The sequence below is a fragment of the Octopus bimaculoides genome, chromosome 11, assembly GCF_046866305.1.
Source record: "Octopus bimaculoides isolate indiv1 chromosome 11, ASM4686630v1, whole genome shotgun sequence".
NCBI lineage: Eukaryota > Metazoa > Mollusca > Cephalopoda > Octopoda > Octopodidae > Octopus > Octopus bimaculoides.
In genome coordinates this window covers 55,903,106-55,922,344 of record NC_142938.1, presented here as the reverse complement: position 1 = coordinate 55,922,344, position 19,239 = coordinate 55,903,106, and the positions used below count along the sequence as shown (strand labels likewise).

Below are 19,239 nucleotides of genomic sequence, written 5' to 3'. Positions count from 1 at the left end.
ATGGCTATTGTATCTTTGTTCACTGATCTGTTTAATCAAGACTGTCATGATGGCAGTGATAGCAGTGGTGGTGATGGTGGTGGTGGTGGTAGTGAAGGGGTTAAATGATGACACATAACAATAAAGTTATTTTGAATATTACATACTCAGGTGTAATTTTGTTAAAATCTATTTTTCATGAAAGTAAGTTGGAGACAGAATTTTTATGAACATTTTTGCCTTCTCTAAAAGAACCCTTATTTTCAGTTGTATCTGTATCAAAGGCTTTAGTAAGAATCAAGAATCCACTAAAAGAATTCTCAGGATCAACACTGAAATAAATTAAGTTGGTACCTGGAACAAGGTATTTATATAGAAATAGGAAAGTTCAGTTATTGCAATTTTTTTTTAAAGATAACTATCTCTGGCAAGCTAGCAAAATCATTAGCATGTTGAGCAAAATGCTCAGCAGCTTTTCACCGGTATTTACATTTTAAGTTCAAATCCTGCTGAGGTCGACTTTGCCTCTCATCCTTTCAGGGCTGATAAAATAAGTATCAGGTGAACATTTGGGTTGATGTAATCAACTTAACCCACCCCACCCACCCTGAAACTTGCTGGCCTTGTGTCAGAATGCAAAACCAATAAATCAGTTATGTTATGAAAAATAAGATGTTAGGTATCTATTAAGAGGAGATCTTTTTTTTTTATTATTCAAACGTAAAAATAACATATACTTTACAAAGAAATTGATTTACTTCAGGTCTAACTGGTTATTTAATCCATCTTTAACAAAGTTATAGTCGTGTTACTATGAAGTTTACTTTGCGATTGTGAGGTTTTGGATTCAGCCCCACTATGCCATACCTTGGACAGTGGCAGTGTCTTCTACTGCCACCCTGGGCTATAGTTGAAGACATATAGTTTGATGGGACTCTTGCAAGATGGCAGAGTCATTAGCATGTCAAGCAAAATGCTAAGCTGCATTTCACCTGTTGGGTTCACATTTTGGGTTCAAATCCTGCTGAGGTTGACTTTGGTGTGGTTTTAAATGGATTGATACCAAAATTTTGCTTCTTGCATTTCAAATACTGGTTTCAAATTTTGGCACAAGGCCTGTAGTTTCGGGGGGGGGGGGTGTAAGTTGATTACATTGACACCAGTACTCAACTGGTACTTATTTATCAATTCAAAAAGGAAGAAAGGCAAAGTTGATCTCAGTGGAATTTGAACTCAGAATGTAAAAGACAGATGAAATGATGCAAAGTATTTTGCCTGGTGTACTAATGATTGTGCCAGCTCACCATCTTTCTGCATTTCAAATATTACTAAAACTTGTGAAGCCTTATTTGAATGATTTTAATGAAGAGCAAGGTTTTAAATATTCATACTAATAACGTTTGCTTATTCCCAATAAAATACTGATTTAGAATTTTGGCACAGTGCCAGCAAGTTTGGTGGGAAGAGGAAAGTTGAGTTCATCAACCCCAGTGCCCAACTGGTACTTATTTTATTGACCCTGAAAGGATGAAAGGCAAAGTCAACCTTGGTGAAATTTGAACTCAGAACGTAAAGACAGATGAAATGCCACTAAGCATTTTTGCCCAGTGTGCTAATGATTCTGCCATGTCACTGCCTTATTCCTGATAAAGTATGGAAAATGAAAGAAGTATTTCATGATCCTCTTACTAACTTCTAACAAAACAGCAATCAACACTTTCTTACGAAAATATGTAGGAAATGTTTGTTAATGTCACAGCAGAGAATTATGAAGACCTTAATGCTGCTGTACTTAAGTGTTTTGAACAGCTGGGAATTAATGTGAGTGTCAATTGGGTTAATTTCTTCAGAAACTTAGACTAGAAAGTAAAAGGGCAAGGAGAGAAATAATGTGAGTGAATCAAGACAAGAGTATTACACACACACACACACACACGCACGTGTATATATATATATATATATATATATATATATATATATATATATATATATATACAAACACACACATACATACATACACACACATATATAGGATATTAAATTGTCTTTTTGCATATATCAAAATGATGTATTATAATGCTATTCCACGTATACAAAAACAGCCATACCAGCAATCCAACATATCCCCATCATCAGCTGCCCCACGGATATCATTATGGTTTCGACACCTGGGCAGTACCATTCAATCCAGTGGTGTCAACAGCACTAAAATGAGTGTTGTTTGGGAACAAACATATCAAAGAAACCACAACTTTCAAAAATATTTACCCTATGTACAATAGTATTGGGTATGTATATATGTATGCGTGTATGTAAGTATGTGTGTGTGTGCATGTGTGTGTACATGTGTGTGTGTGTGTGTGTGTGTGTGTGTTACTGCCTATTTGCTTCAGCTTCGTGTGATAGTTGTTAACGAGTAATACTGTCATGCAAGCAGTATCTTTCGTTTCCAATGTTGAAAACATGTCCAGCTATAGGGAAATACTATCTTGTTTCGAAACAGGTGAAGGTTGACAACAAGAAGGGTTTCCACTCAATGTTAGTGAATTCCATCTGACCCAGACAAACATGGAAAAGTGGATGTTAAAATGATGGTGTGTGTATGTATATTACATAAAATTTCTGTGTTTTCTAAGACAATTAGTTGGCAGAATCAATAGGGCATCTGATAAATGCCTTCTGATTATTATTCTGACTCTTTGTATCTTGAGTTCAATTCCTATTGAGGTGAACTTTTACTTTTTATCCCGCCAGGATTGATAAATAAATAAGTACCATTCAAATACTGGGGTTGATTATTCTCTCATACTTTCTCAGAATCAAGTGTACTGCTCTGAAAAGTAGAGGATTGCATATGGGGTAATTGGTAACCTCTTGCTATTTTGCATATTATGAAAACCAGCCAAAGAAATCAAAAATGGTTGGCATGGTTGGATTAATGTAATGAAATGGTCAAACAAAAGATCGAAGGCAACCCAGAGCATTACTGTTTTGAGTCCCACTATTCTGAGGCATATAAGTGATCAAGATCACAACATTACCCCTGGATGGGGCACCAATCCGTAGCGAGGTTACTCATTTACAGCTGAGTGGACTGGAGTAACATGGAAATGAAATGTTTTGTCTAAGAAGAAAACGAACCACCTGGTCCAGGAATTGAAGCTACGATCTTGCAATCATGTGTTCAATAATACTGCAGCCATTAGGTCATGTGCCATTGGAATGGTATGATTATAAAAAAGAAGAGAAGAAAAATTCTTTTTTTCTGAATATATGATTCATAAACTTTGGCAAACTTCTCAAATACTGAACTTATATTTGGAATTTCAAGCTGTAAGTAGTCTATCAGCCTTTACTGATAAGGATTAACAACTGTTTCCTGTAAGAACTATCATCTTAAGCCATGCCATCCACTATTACTGTTGTTGTTGTTGTTATTATTATTATTATTATTATTATTATTATTATTATTATTATTATTATTATTATTATTATTATTATTATTATTATTATTATTATTATTATTATTATTATTATTATTATTATTATTATTATTATTATTATTATTATTATTATTATTATTATTATTATTATTATTATTATTATTATTAAGGTGGTGAGCTGGCAGAATTATTAGCAAACTGGGCAAAATGCTTGGCAGTATTTCATCTGATTTTACGTTCTGAGTTCAAATTCTGCCAAGTATGACTTTCCGTCTCTTCCTTTCGGGGTCAATAAAATAAGTACCAGTTGAACACTGGGGGTTGATGTAATTGATTCATTCCTTCCCCCAAAACTGCTGCCCTTGTGGCAAAATTTGAAACCATTATCATTATTATTATTATTGTTATTATTATTATTATTATTATTATTATTATTATTATTATTATTGTTATTGTTATCATTATTATTACTATTATGTTATTATTAAGGTGGCGAGCTGGCAGAATCATTAGCATACTGAACGAAATGCTTAGCGGTGCTTCGCCCATAGCTACATTCTGAGTTCAAATTCTGCTGAGGTTGACTTTGCCTTTCATCCTTTCAGGGTTGATAAACTAAGTACCAGTGAAACACTGGTGTCGATGTAATCAACTACTCCCCTCCCCTCAAATATGAAGCCTTGTGCCTCCAGTAGTAAGGATTATTATTACCTCTGCCTTAGCGAAGGCAGAGGTATTGTTTTCAGTCGTGTTTGTTTGTCCATGGACAAGATATCTCAAGAACCGCTGGATGGATTTGGATGAAACTTTCAGGGATGTTTGGCCTCATGACTGATTAGATTTTGGGATCGATCCAATGCCAGACAAGGATTCTGGATTATTTTTCCGTTTTTTTTTACTTAATTTTTGAGAGAGGTTGGGTTCATTTTTAGTATTCCCGTTTGTGAGAACAGTCAAGTTTATTTCAGATATTCTCATTTTAAAAATCATCTCTGGCTAATCGTTGAGAGGATATTAATGTTGCCTTGGCAGAGGTTTGTGCTCTCTGAGTGCTCTTGCTATTGTTATTATTATTATTATTATTATTATTGTCTATCTAGCTATCCATAAATGTATGTGTGTATATATATATATATATATATATAATTATTGATTTTTTTTCCGTTTGGTACAGATACCTTAAGTGTATGATACCATTCTAAATATCTTTATCATTAAAGCTGTAATCTTGAGGCCCACATCTTTGCTGACCATAATATTAATTAACACACATGGTTATTGCTCAGTTCCAGGTGACAGCAAGAATATAGACAAGTCCTAGTATGGAAAAGATGGACAATATCATCCTTAGAAGATATTACTAACAGAATATGAAGCTCAAGGATTCAATAAATATATTACTGATAATATTTAAGTACTGGTTGTAGTGTTTGAACAACTCATTTAGATATCTCCGGACATGGATACTATTTTGTATATGGAGAGAATGAGTTTGATAAGTTAACATATACAAACCATACACACAACCATACACACACATCAGAGTTGTGTAACATTAAAAAATTATGTCAGTACATTTATATCGTAAGTTGGATGAATGATACCAACTTAGGTATGAAGTGTAGCTTATTTTAGATGAGTGATTGCTGTGCTACTTCATACTTTGAAGAACATGCTTGTGTCACACAAGAGCAAGAGATAATTACAAAGTATCTCATGAGCAGCAAACAAGAAGAGGCATTGTAAGAACTATTTTACCATAATTAATGTTAGTTATTTTAGACCAGTCATAGTAACATACATTCATAACAGATACTCCAAGATATCAACAAGATACTTACGACTTCCCATAAGGCTGGATGTTATAGCAAAGATTGCATTAATGAAAAGATTCAAGACAGCAATGAACCTGAATGTACCTTTTTTTGTACTTTTACTTGTTTCAGCCAAATGACCATACTGTGACCATATTGGGGCTATAACTTGAAGAATCTTAGTTGAACAAATCAACCCCAATACTTTATATTTTTTTAAGCTTGGTACTTACTCTATCAGTCTATTTTGCTGAGCTGCTAAGTTATGTGGATGTAAACAAACTAACACCAGTTGTCAAACAGTGGTAGGTGACAAACACAGACACAAAGGCAGACACATACACAAAGGCAGACACATACACAAAGGCAGACACATACACAAAGGCAGACACATACACACACACACACACACACACACACACACACACACACATGACAGGCTTTTTCAGTTTCTGTCTACCAAATCCACTCACAAGGCTTTGGTTGGCCTTAGGCAATAGTTGAAGACACTTGCCCAAGATGCCATGGATTGAGACTGAAACTGAAACCATGTGGTTGGAAAGCAAACTTCTTACCACACAGCCACCTTTGCACCCTGTGCCATCGTTAACAAGAAATATTGTTACATTCCCATCACTAGAAGATGGTAGGGTTTGCTCCCCTGCTTACAATATATATTGGGTGCAGATTGCATCAAATAACCAGGTAGAGGAGGCATCTTCTTGGAGTTAAAAATGGCAGTAACATCAGTTCCTATGGAACAGCCATATTGAACTGGTGATAAACGTTACTTCTCAGTATAATTACTGCTTTCATCTCTTATAGAGTTTTTCTAAACATCATTATAGCTTTGAATTAAAACTTTCATCAAATACAAGTATAAAATACTAAAATGTTGCCTTTTAGTAGAGAAAACTTTAATATGGTGGAGCCATTATGCTAATGCTAATCATGACTAAATGGTTAGTGATAATGTTCCTACTACTAACATAGAATGAAAACTTATGATAGCATGAAATTATAACAGTATCATTAACAACTTAGTCATGATTAACACAAGTGAAACTGGTTGACTATGTAAATATTTTATTTCCTAAAAATTTGTTTCTTTTCCAACATAAAACTTCTGAGGATTTTTCTTCTTTTTATAGTTTTACCCCAATTCACCACATAGAATTTATTTCTCGAACCTTTGCACTATGTATATATATATATATATAATCTGTGATAAAAGTTTGATGTAAAATGAAATGTCAATAACAGCCGAGTCCTCTCTGTTATTGTAGACATTTAGTTCAGATCCTCAGTCTGAATATAACTTGATATCCTGGTGAGCTGCTTCCCACAGCAGTAACCATGTGTTGTGGTTTCTTCCTTCTTTCTCTCCTTCCTTCCTTCTCCCTCCCTTTTATTCCTTCCTTTTTCCCTTCCTTCTGTCTTTCCCCAACAATATTAAAGACCTTGAAAAATAAGGTTAAAAACATCACTGTTTACATACCTTATTGGAAATATTGATGAGGGAACAAATTCGGTTTCCAAAACCTTCAGCAGCCAGACAATATCTCTCACCGCTATCATTTTCTCTTGCTGTGGATGCTAAACAACTGAGACAAACAATGTCTTCCTGTTGAAAAAAGAAACAAAAACATAAAAATTAGAAATTTATATACTCAGAGAGGAAGATTTTTTTTGGTGAAGGGTAAATGGATAAAAGGAACAAAAAAATGATTGTGAAACAGAAGAAAACAAATTTAGCAGCTGGTACACCTGTCCTTGTTTACTCCTGATTCATTCACCACTTATCTAGGATAACATGGTACAGCACACTGTGAACCGTGTAGTGTTTATTATGGATTGTTCTGTGATGATATAGTTGGTGATCAATCAGAGATTCTGCTTGGACTATAAAAACGCTCTCCAGTAACCACCCACAATATACAGGACAACTTGAGGGTTTCAGAATGACAACCTATTTTCCTATCATCATCATCATCATCATTTAGTGCCTACTTTCTATGTTGGCATGGATTGGATGGTTTGATAAGAGCTGACAAGACAAGCTCTATTGCTTGTTCTGGCATGGTTTCTATGAATGGATGCCCCAGGGGGTGGTCCCAAGGGAGGGGGACTGAGGGGCATGTGCCCCCCTTCTGAATAATGTTATTACGCCCTTTTCTACAGGAACTGTATTCCCTTCCAACCTTGTGCTTTTCCTTCGAAAAATTCCTATGATTGTGCCTGTGCCCTTCCTAACGTCAAACACTTTACAGAGTGTACTGGATGTTTTTGTGTGGTACCAACATCATAATGTTCACCAAGTACCTTGTATGACAAAACAGAGTCTCCTCATCTTGGTGGTGATGGGGGAATAGTATTGAGGGAAGTCGCTTTGCAGGATAGTGATAGGTGACTTGCTGTTGAAGAGATACAAGGATGCTCCAGTTGTAGGAGAAGGGAGAGACAGAGTCATTTATCACTGATCCATTTAACATGGTACTTTTCTTTGGTTTTTTGGAACCAAACACCCATGATAAACGAAGGTAGATGCATCACTAACCTTTTAGCAGTTAGATTACTCTGCCAAATGTCATGCTTATTTACTGTTTTGAATTAATGTTCTATTATCTTATAACTCCAAGATTCAGTGATGTGACTGTTTTTTTTTTAGAATGACATTGTTGTGTAGGTGTGAGGGGCCAGCTTTGGCCAGTTTGAACATAAAACAGGCACAATGTTTGGGCCAAATATAGCCAGTTAAATGCTAAAGGGTTAGGGGACAAGGAAATAAACTTCATTAGAAAACAGTATCAAATATTGGTAAGAAACTCTCAATAGAACTGAACAACGGAAGGTCTTCAGAAAAGAACCCCCATCTTCATCATCATCATCATCATCATCATTTAGTGCCTACTTTCCATGTTGGCATGGATTGGATGGTTTGACAGGAGCTGACAAGACAAGCTCTATTATTTGTTTTGGCATTGTTTCTATGAATGGATGCCCCAGGGGGTAGACCCAAGGGAGAAGGACTGAAGGGCACGTGCCCCCCGCCCAAGAAAAGAAGTGCACCCTTCTGAATAATGTTATTACACCCTAGGTGCGTAATTGGTAAGTGTTTTTGCCCTTCAAAATCAAAGAAATAAAAAGAAAAACAGTTTTGTTAAATTCTTGCAATTCTTTAACCTTTCGTGTTAATATTAGAATCTAATTTCTTGTTAAAGATTTATTTCAATTAACCAACCTAACTAAAAATAAATAACATGCTCATTTCAAGACAAGTTAATAGCTGAATTGGTAAAAAGCAACCAGCTGTAAAACATCTAATCCTGTATTTTATGTAAATGCACCAATGTACTTGGTTTTTTTGTATTGCAAGATTCTTGATGTCAATCTACTTTATACTGAACAGGACAACCACAGAAATATGTCAACATTCTCTTTCAATAGGTCTCTGGCCCACCCGCTGTGAACAAGCATAGCAACATCTATTTCTGACAGACTTCTTACCAGAATATGCTTTCTTCATTACACCCCCACAAAGAAAAAAAACAACACACAAAAGCGCACACAAAAAAACAATAACAAATAAATGAAACCTGTAGTAACCTGAGAATACTAAAACTATGTTGAATCTCTCTTAAATCGAGTATCTTCCAATTTGATGTGGAGTATAGATTACTACATATGAGATACATAACATTCTAGGTTGAAATATCTTTTGGAAAATATACTGGAGACAAATACAAATATGCTAATTTTAAAAATATGTTCTTTTATCTTTTACTTGTTTTGGTCATTAGACCACAGCCATGAAAAAATTTTTTTGTCAAATGAACCAGCCTCAGTACTTTTTAAAATCTTTTTAAAACTTGCTGCTTATTCTATTGTTCTCTTATGCTGAACAGCTAAGTTACCTGGACATAAACACACCAACACCACTTGTCAACTAGTAGTGGGGACAAATACAGACACAAACACACACACACACACACACACACACACACACACACACACACACACAACGGTCATCTTTCAGTTTCCACCTACCAAATCCACTCACAAGGCTTTGGTTGGCCTGGAGTTATAGTAGAAAACACTTGTCCAAGGTGCCAGTGAGATTGAACCTAGAACCATGTGGTTGGGAAACCTGTAATCTTTTTCTAACAGAAATCTATTGTTTTTTAATGTGTTAAACTATAAACTATAGATATTGTACCTGGTTTAAATATTTTATTTCTGAGAAAAATCATGACACCACTCTATCCACCCTGCGCACCTCATAACGCTCCTCTTCCTTGACATTTTCCACCCACTTCCTTGTGAACTCATAATACCCCAAATGAGGTGCTGCAGTTCAGCTTCTTACTATACAGCCTTGCCTGTGCCTAAAGTGTTATAGAAATATAGAAATTATAATTTTTATGGAAACACCTGCAGTTGATAAAATCAAACATTTGAGAAAGCTGATACAATAAAATTCGTAATTCATTAGAATCTTTTTAAATGTAATAACATTTTTATTTTACATGAAGCTTACAAGAGACTTGGATGTGTTAAGAGCTTGTGTTAAGGGTTTTATTAGATATATAACTTTAACCCTTTAGTATTCAGACTACTCTATCAAATGTAATGCTTATTTATTCAAATTGTTTTGAATTAATGATACATTATTTTGTAGCTTTAAGATTTTGATGATGTGAATGTTATTTTTAGAATGACACTGTAGGATATGTGTGAGAAGCTGGATCTAGCAAGTTTGGACCTGAAAATAGGTAGAATATTTTGGCCAGATATAGCTGGTTTAAATGCTAAAGGATTAATTGTTAAATGTACAAAACAGGTACTTAACACTGTTGAGTACAAGGGTCAGATCACTTATTGGGTCATCTCATAAATAATGCGGTTTTTTTTATACTTCTTTTATATTTCAAAATTAAGATAAACAAAGTTCTTTTTTAATCTAAAATATGCTCTCCTTCATTTTCTACAATACTCTTCCATCTAGCTGGTAGACTTGCAAGGCCCCTCTTCCAAAATTCACTTATCTGTGAAGAAAAATACTCCTCCAGTACTTTTCTGACCTCGTATACAGAATTCATATTTTTTCTGTCCAAATGATTTTGAAGACTGTGGAATAAATGATTAGATGGAGCAATGTCTGGCGAATATGGTAGGTAGGGTATCGTTTCCCATTCAAACTTCTCCAGCCTTTGGAATGTCATTCTCACTGTATTTGGCTGGCCATCCTGATGGAAGAATGCCTTTCATCTTGAAACCGAAGATGGTCATTTTACGATGGCATGGAGATGTCAATGAATGGTTGACTGACCAAATCCAAGCTTTTCTGCTAGTTCCTCAACAGTTACGATGGGATTTTGTTCCACCAGGATTTGCAGGACGCCCTCGTTCAGTTCTACAGATCTTCCAGGACAAGGCTCGTCTTCTAGGCTGTAGCTTCTGGATTGGAATTTCTGGAACCACCGTTGACACTGGCTTACACTTATTGTCCGATCCCCATATACTGCATTAATATTCCTCGCACTCTCTGTTGCATTGTTGCCTTTATTGAACTCGTAAAGCAAAATATGCCGAATATGCTCCTTTGTCACTTCCATTATAACTTTGAAAAAGATAACTGTTAAACTCGAACTGCACTCTTCAAAACTTGCACTAAGAATAAGGACAAGGTAAAATTACTACCTGCTTTTATAGGAAGTTGATGCAGGTAGTTTATTCCATCCCTCTCTGACTTTTAGTTCATGCAATTGAAAAAACCCATATTATTTATGGGATGACCCAATATATTAAAGGTAGTTAAAAAAAGTTGAAATGTGATTAAATGAAGCATAAAAAATAGTTATCAACCATTTTTTACCTATGACCCCTTTTGGTTCTTATTTTACATGGGTTGACCCTCATAGGCATTCAATGTTAAAAAGAATCCTATTATATTTTTAGAATTAAATGTTATTAGGAATTGCATAACAAAAATTGTTAAAACATTTTGTGCATTGTAAAAGTATAACAAATTTATTGCACATAAATTTTAATGACAAAATCTTGTCATTAAACATTGACCCTCAAGGAACATATGGACCCTGACTGAGAACCACTAATTTAGCATTTTAAAAGTTTAACATTCAAGCAATTTAGATCAATGATTTTTAACATCAATTGTAGCACCTCATTTGGAGTATTATAAGTTCACAAGGAGGTGAGTGGCAAATGTCAAGGGGTGGGGTGTTATGAGGGGGGACTGGGTGGGTAGAGGAGTGTCAATATTTATTTTTAAAAACATTTAACAAAAAAATCTGTTAGGACAAGATTACAAATTTTCGATGCGTCAATTACTGTTTCACTGCATTTAGAATAGCAACAGTGATATAGGATTGCGTATGCAATTTGAGCAGAACAAATATCACAAGGGAGTTTTCCTCTGTCTTCTAACTTTCTTCATCCTGAGTTCAAATCCCACCTGCCTAAAGAAAGCAAAGGAGAACCACCCCAATATTCATCCCAAATCTAGTTATGGCAGCCAAAGTTCCAGTAATCTACTTAAAGGTGGCAGAGGAGGTATAGGCCTTCTCAGGCTGCATAGAGAGTGTTGGAAAGTTTCACATGCATAGGGCCGACCACCATTGGACTAGATATGCATGGGTGTGAGTAAGTGCGTATGTATTTGTGTGTGTGTGTGTGTGTGTGTGTGTGCGTGTGTTATATATGTCAAAGATATGCTGCATTGTTTTTCTTATTTTTTTTATGTAATTAATAATTCTTAATTCAAGAAAATCTTTCTTAAAAAGTATGACTGTTTCAAGTATTCATTGCTAAAACTTCATATGATGAGCTTTCTCTCAGTTCCAGGTCCCAAATTCCAGTCACATAGCATCATTCAGTTTGATGTCATGGTAGCAGATCCTTGTTCAAAGTACCCCACAATGGAACAAAATTCATGACCATATGATTGTGAAGAGAACTTCTTAACTATGTGTGTACATGTGTGATTATTTTTATGTCTGTGTTTGCCCATCACCACTACTTGACAACTAGTGTTGGTGTGTTTACATTCCTGTAACTCAGTGATTTGGCAAAAGAGAGTGATAGAATAAGTACCCTTTTAAAAATAATATAAGTACTGGGGTCAATTCATTTGACTAAGATTTTTCAAGGTGGTGCTCCAGCATTGACCACAGTCTAATGACTGAAATAAGTATTAAAAAAATAGAAGATATCAAATAACATCTTCGCCATTTCCTTATTTATCTGAATGTTTCTATGGAGAGAGATATTCTCTCATCCAACATGTTACCTATAAAGAGGAAATAGTCCTTTTATTGATAAGCTTCAAATCATTGTCCTTTCCAACAACTTACAGAAAGAATAAAGAATAAAGATCAATATGTATAAACATTTTGACTATTGATTAATTCAAAAAATATTCAAATGTTACAAATCCTTCTTTTCATCTTGTACATTTTTATTATTGTTAGCTCTGTTAGATTATTCTAACAAAGCTATTAGTATGTACAAACAATTTGTAACCAATTCCTTTATTGACAATTCCAGCATATTTTCTTATTACTGAAGCTACAAGACATCGTGCTCATCATTAATATTTGACAAACAATACAACATAAAGATCTCATCCACAGTAATACTATTATTGATGATTTGCTTGTTATTTTATTTGGTCTTTTGCTGAAAATATTCCAAGAGACACGAACAATTGTTTAAAAGAGAAAACTCAATCATACTATACATAGTTTATTGGGCAGTGAGCTGGTAGAATCATTAGCACATCAGGCAAAATGCATAGTGGCAATTCACATATCTTTATGCTCTGAGTTCAAATTCTGGTGAGGAGGCTACCTTTGCCTTTTTTCCTTTAGGGATTGATAAAATAATTACCAGTTGAATTCTAGGTTCAATGCAATTGATGCTGTAGTTGCATGGCTGCCTGGTGTGTGTGAATGTGTGTATGTGTGAGTTTGTGTGTGTGTGTGTGTGCTTGTGCAAAACTGGTCAGTTGTGTAATTCTGGATCAGGCCTTCTAACAGAGAAGCAAGAGAAAGATCTTAACAAATATTGAGAAATTCCTTTCTCTGTCTGACTCAGTAATATGAAATATTGTGTAGCCTAAGCATGTGTCATTCTGACTTCAGTTTCTGGAATCTGAGTAGTTATCTTACAGTACTCCAAGACATCCAGCTGTTCAAGGTTTCAGTAGAAGATGCTTGTTCATAGTACTGTGCCATAGAACTGAACCAGAAACCATGTTGCTGTGAAGTAAACATCTTAACCAGTACACACAATTATGTCTGAACTTGCCTTAGTCAGTGGAAGATACAGATACCCAAGACCATTTTCAGAAATAGGTGGGATGAAGGAAGTTATTCTCAAACTGGAGATTTGACCCAAATGTTTGCAACAGTGTCCCCCTTACCACCACTAAGTGTACACAAGGCCCAGAATGGTGGTGTGAAACCTGGCTACAGGTTAGTGGCATAGCAAGTGTGTATGTGTGCCACCTAGAGAAGATCTTGAATTTCCCTCTCTTCACAGGTCCCGGGCCTATATTGGCTTATACAAGTGCCACCCCATCAGGTGCCACCCTAGGGCAAACCACACCACCTCATCCTATTACTACAGACTAAGTTTACCATCTAAAAATAGGAACAATCATTTAGACCACAGTTTCTCTCAATCAAATTTCATTTACAAGGCTTTGGTCTACCCCACTTCCAAGGCTTCAATAAATGTCAAAGATGATGTACGGTAGTACAGTAGGATCGAACCTAAAAACCTTTAGTTGTGAAGTGAACTCATTAACCACATTGTCAAGTCTCTTGACATTGACACCAGGAGAAGAATACTCCAAAATTTAGAGTTAGTTTTGATTTTGTTGTATACCTTATCTAGGTGTGAGGGTACAATGGCATGATAGCCCAGTGAGAGAATCAATTATAGGCAACATGTGGCCCACAAGACTTTCTGAATGGCAGGCCTAATGAAAAATCACCTTAAATTTTTTAGTGGTGTAGCCCATCAAATGATGAGCCATGTCTCATGCGACCAGCTTCTTGCAAACAACAGCCCTTGTCTGCTCTAAATACTCATTCAATATGCTAGAAAAAGCAGCCAAATCTCTCTCATATCCCTACTGTTTTAAATCAGGTAAGGATAAAATAAATAATGTGATCTTAGATACCTCTACACAAAGACAGGATAGTCACGGCTGGATTGTCTTTGATCTAAGTAATGCAATCCTGAATACTTCTTCAAAGACAAGTAGGTCATGGCTGGAATAAGCATAAGTCTTCTGAATCAGAGCTAACTTTAGGCTAAATAACAACAGAATCGGATAAGTTCTGCACCGACCACATTCAGAGACTGATATTTTTATATTAAATATATTAGCCATGAATAGAAGCTTTTTTTGTTATAATTTTGCTCTAAATAGTCACAAAAGCATTAAAGAATCCAAAACCCATTCAAGAATTAACATTAATGATTTTCTTTTCATTATGGGTATAATTATAATTTTAATTGATTAAAATATATTTTTCGCTCTCTATATTAAGGTTATTAGCCATTGTCCATTATATAGTACTGCTGGTAAGCTACTGAGTTTTTTCATCAATTATATAATAGTTGAGTGTATTTCTCTGTTAATAATCAAATCTTTATCTAACATAATTTAGATAGAAGACTGGTGAAGTGCATCCATTTTTTTTCTTGAATGTATGTATGTGAGCATGTGTATATATGTGTATGTATGTGAGTATATGTTTGTGTATGTTTGTGTGTATGCATGAGTTGGTATGTATGTAGAGTTCAGATAAAATTGTATCTAATACCATAATGTAATAAATTCATACAATAAGTAGTGCCTAGAACTCCAGCTTGAACTGCAACTGAATCAAAAAGCAGTAGTGTTGTATATATACCTGTTGTAATTTAGTTGGACTATAGATAACTAAATTACAACAGGTATATAGTCCATTTTTTGTATTATAGTGCATTGTTGTACCATTCAAAGCTTTTTATTCTTTACATATATATATATTTATACATATGCATATATACATAGATATATATACACATATATATATATATATACATATATATGTATATATTCCCTCACCCTTTGTACATCACCCCTATATATATATATATATATATATATATATATATATATATGTGTGTGTCTGTACTGCTGTCGCCAGAGGTACACGCTTGTGGTAAATTTCAAGCCACTGACCGCTGACAATCCGGATACACTTCATTAGTACCAGCCTCCCTTAGTACTTCCTGCACCATGGTCACAATCGCAAATTAATCCCCATGAACAGAACTGCAGCTTACCAATCCTCAACACTTGTCCATTGTATCCACCCACATACCCTCACTCCTTATACTTCATCCTTTGTGCATGACCATGCGATTTCATGTGTGATTACACATGTGCGTGAATGTGCATATGTCCCTGCTCACCATATGCATGCACACAGATGTATATATATGGCCGTTGCCAGTACCGCCTGACTGGCCTTCATAGGATTTTTGAGCGAGATCGTTGCCAGTGCCCCTGGACTGGCTCTTGAGCAGGTGGCACATAAAATACACCATCTTGAGCGTGGCTGTTGCCAGTACCGCCTGACTGGCCTCCGTGCGGGTGACACGTAAAAGCACCCACTACACTCTCTGAGTGGTTGGCGTTAGGAAGGGCATCCAGCCGTAGAAACTCTGCCAAATCAGATTGGAGCCTGGTGTAGCCATCTGGTTTCACCAGTCCTCAGTCAAATCGTCCAACCCATGCTAGCATAGAAAGCGGACGTTAAACGACGACGATGATGATGATGATGATATATATATATATATATATATATATATATATATATATATATATATATATATATATATATATAGATAGATAGATAGATGCCTACATACATACATACATACATTCATTCATACATACATACATACATACATACATACATACATACATACATACATACATACATACATACATACATACATTTGTAACTATACACTCATTTGTTCACATCCCAAACATTATATGAGGAAAGCATGGAAACAACTCAGTACATACCCTCATATCTGCAGGCATAAATACAGATGAAATGGATGTGGTGGTGGTGTTGGGGGAAGAGGCAGAAAAATATTCCTTAAAATCTAAAGGGGTGGAGAGGTTCTAAGGTGGAAGATAATCTGTTAATGTTGTTTGTGTCTGCTGGAGTACGATGTACTGTAGTGTGAAGAAATATGAGGGTACCAAGAGGTGGTGATGGAATGGCCTGGTATACAGAAATGGTGAACCACAGTTTGGTCCACTGAGTATTAGTTGATGTTGTAAAGGTGCTCAAGGAACTCAATCAGGTAAGTGGAGACCTGAAGGCCTGCTACACCAATGTTTTGCCTTAGGCCCTCAAAAACTGATTCAGTTGTAGGGATATAGACAATAGTGTAAATAGGTGATGGAGGGGTGGTCTTTCCCAAGTGATGCCTTATGGGTACTTCGGGTGTACTGTATAAGCATGTGTAGGGAACAATGAGAGGAAAGGAACAAGCTGATGGACTGCTCCAGGCAGCACTCACTAAAGCTATACAACTGGACATGGGGGTGAGAGAAGGTTCCCCTAGAGTGATTTTAGACCTGGTGGAACCTATACATAGTTGTTACTATATAGACTAACATTTTTTGACTGAAATAATCTTCTGATGATGTGCCTTTGTGCTTGAAGTGTATAAAGATTATCAAATATTGTCTTCTCATTGTAAGAGGCTCTTCACCTTCATTATTTTGTTATTTTATTTCTTTATTGTGAAGGTGCCTGGTTTAGTGATTAGGGTATTTGGTTCATGATCATAAGGTCATGAGGATGATTCCTGGTAGCACATTGTATCCTTGGGCAAGACACTTTATTTCATGTTGCCCCAGTCCACTCAGCTGGTGACAATGAGTAGTACCTGTAATTCAAAAAGGCCAGCTTTGCCACATTCCATGTTATACTGACTCTCTCTGGAATCTACATTAAGTGTATTCATGCCTATGGAATGTTCAGCCACTTGCACATTAGTTTCATGAGCAGGCTATTCCATTGACTGGATCAACTGGAATACTTGTCATAACTGACGGAGTGCCAGGCAACTTCTTTATCACATTGCTTCAAGCAACCTACATGATTCTTCATTCAAATGGAATTCCAGGATGTACATGTTATTCTAGAAATTCTCAGAAACACATACACACAAACCAAACACTTAGCATTTACAGAAACCAAAGAAATCTATTAACAAGGTGTAATGCTTCCATTTTGGTCCATATTTCACTTCTGAAGTGCTTTCATGTAAAACAAGAAACAACCAGCAAGAGAGCTGGAGCAGATAATTCAAACATCAGTGGTTGGTCTCACAGGGATAAATATATTTGTTATCCATCTTCTGCTGTGGGAAGACATGTAACATTGTATGAAGGTATCCACAGCCAAGGAATAAAAGAGCTTTCTATATGGCTGTTTGATATACTAGAAACAGCAGACAAATTTCTCTCAAATCACATTCTTCTGTCTTACAAGATGTAGAAAATATTGGACTATGAAGTTTTTATGTAGTGAGACTGAACAAAATCAATTACAAAAAATGCCTTTGTCCATTGTTTTATCTGCACTGTGAAGCCTAACCTGGGATGGGGCGGAATAAACTACCATGATGACGATGACGATGACGACGACCATCACCACCACCACCATTACTACTACTATTACTACTACTACTACTACTACTACTACTACTACTACTACTACTACTACTACTACTACTACTACTACTATATTTGTAATCAAATTTGTAATTAAATGCATTATAGAAAGAGAAATGAAATAATTTTTGAGTTAACATACAACAGAATAAAACTTCGAAGTCACTGTCACCCTTTCCTTGTAAATGTTTAATAAACTTATCGTAAAAAAGTATTTAGTAATTTCTCAGTTTAATGTTAAATTGCTTTTATATATAACTTGACATAAAAATAAGCATTTATATATATATATATATATATATATATATATATATATATATATATATATATATATATATATATATATATATATATATATTTATATATATATATATGTTTATTTATTTATGGGTGATGGAAAATTCTCAATCGTGGAAAAATAATATTATATTGGAGAAAAAGTTAGATGCTAAAAAAAAATGTATAAAAACACATATAATTAAAGAAGAACTCCAAGAGGCAAATAAAAAATATAAGGCAAGAAGTGAAGACAGAATTCTTAAAAGATCAGAATATCTTGGAAAGCTTCATTCAAAATGAAATGTTTGGAGATTAAAATCGACACTATGAAGATTATATACTTAAATAAGTTTTTGTTAGTAGTGATGGAAAGGTAAGTTGTACCTATGTACTACATATATACATACATTCACACGTACATATACATAAGTTTGCAAGTGTGTGTTTGTGTATGTGTGTGTGTATGTGTATGTCTGTATGTGTGTGTGTATGTGTGCGTGTATGTGTATGTCTGTATGTGTGTGTGTATGTGTGTATGATGTTTTTATGTCACTTTATGTATAGAATTTTAACATAAAACTGATGGATTACTCAATATTTTTAGTTGAGTACAAAGTTGATGGTGACTTGCTTGTCTTCATCAAGCTGACATCATTTACATCACACACACACACACACACACACACATACACACACACACACACACACACACACACACGTGCGTATGCATAACATTGTGAAATATTCTATAGAAGTAAATAAAACTAATCTTGTAAGACATTGTTTTTTGAGAATAAATATGTCTGCTCTGTATTAATAATTCAATGCACTGAGTTCTTCAGTTTAAATTGTGGTTTTCATTGTTATTTGAATAACGACATATAACTATATACCACTCTGCAAAGTTGATGGTGTTAGGAAAGGCATCCAGCCATAGAAA

The 19,239-nt window shown here is 35.2% G+C and overlaps 1 protein-coding gene across 50 annotated transcripts in view; it reads right to left on the bottom strand.

Annotated features, from left to right (window-relative positions):
* Nucleotides 1-19,239, bottom strand: part of LOC106881762 (ryanodine receptor) — a 385,182-nt gene that overhangs the window by 326,988 nt on the left and 38,955 nt on the right. For all 50 annotated transcript variants that reach the window (XM_089360088.1, XM_014932251.3, XM_014932252.3 and 47 more), the window contains exon 2: nt 6,735-6,860. In XM_089360088.1, coding sequence (XP_089216214.1) covers nt 6,735-6,860 — 126 coding nt within the window. The remainder of the gene's footprint in view (nt 1-6,734; nt 6,861-19,239) is intronic.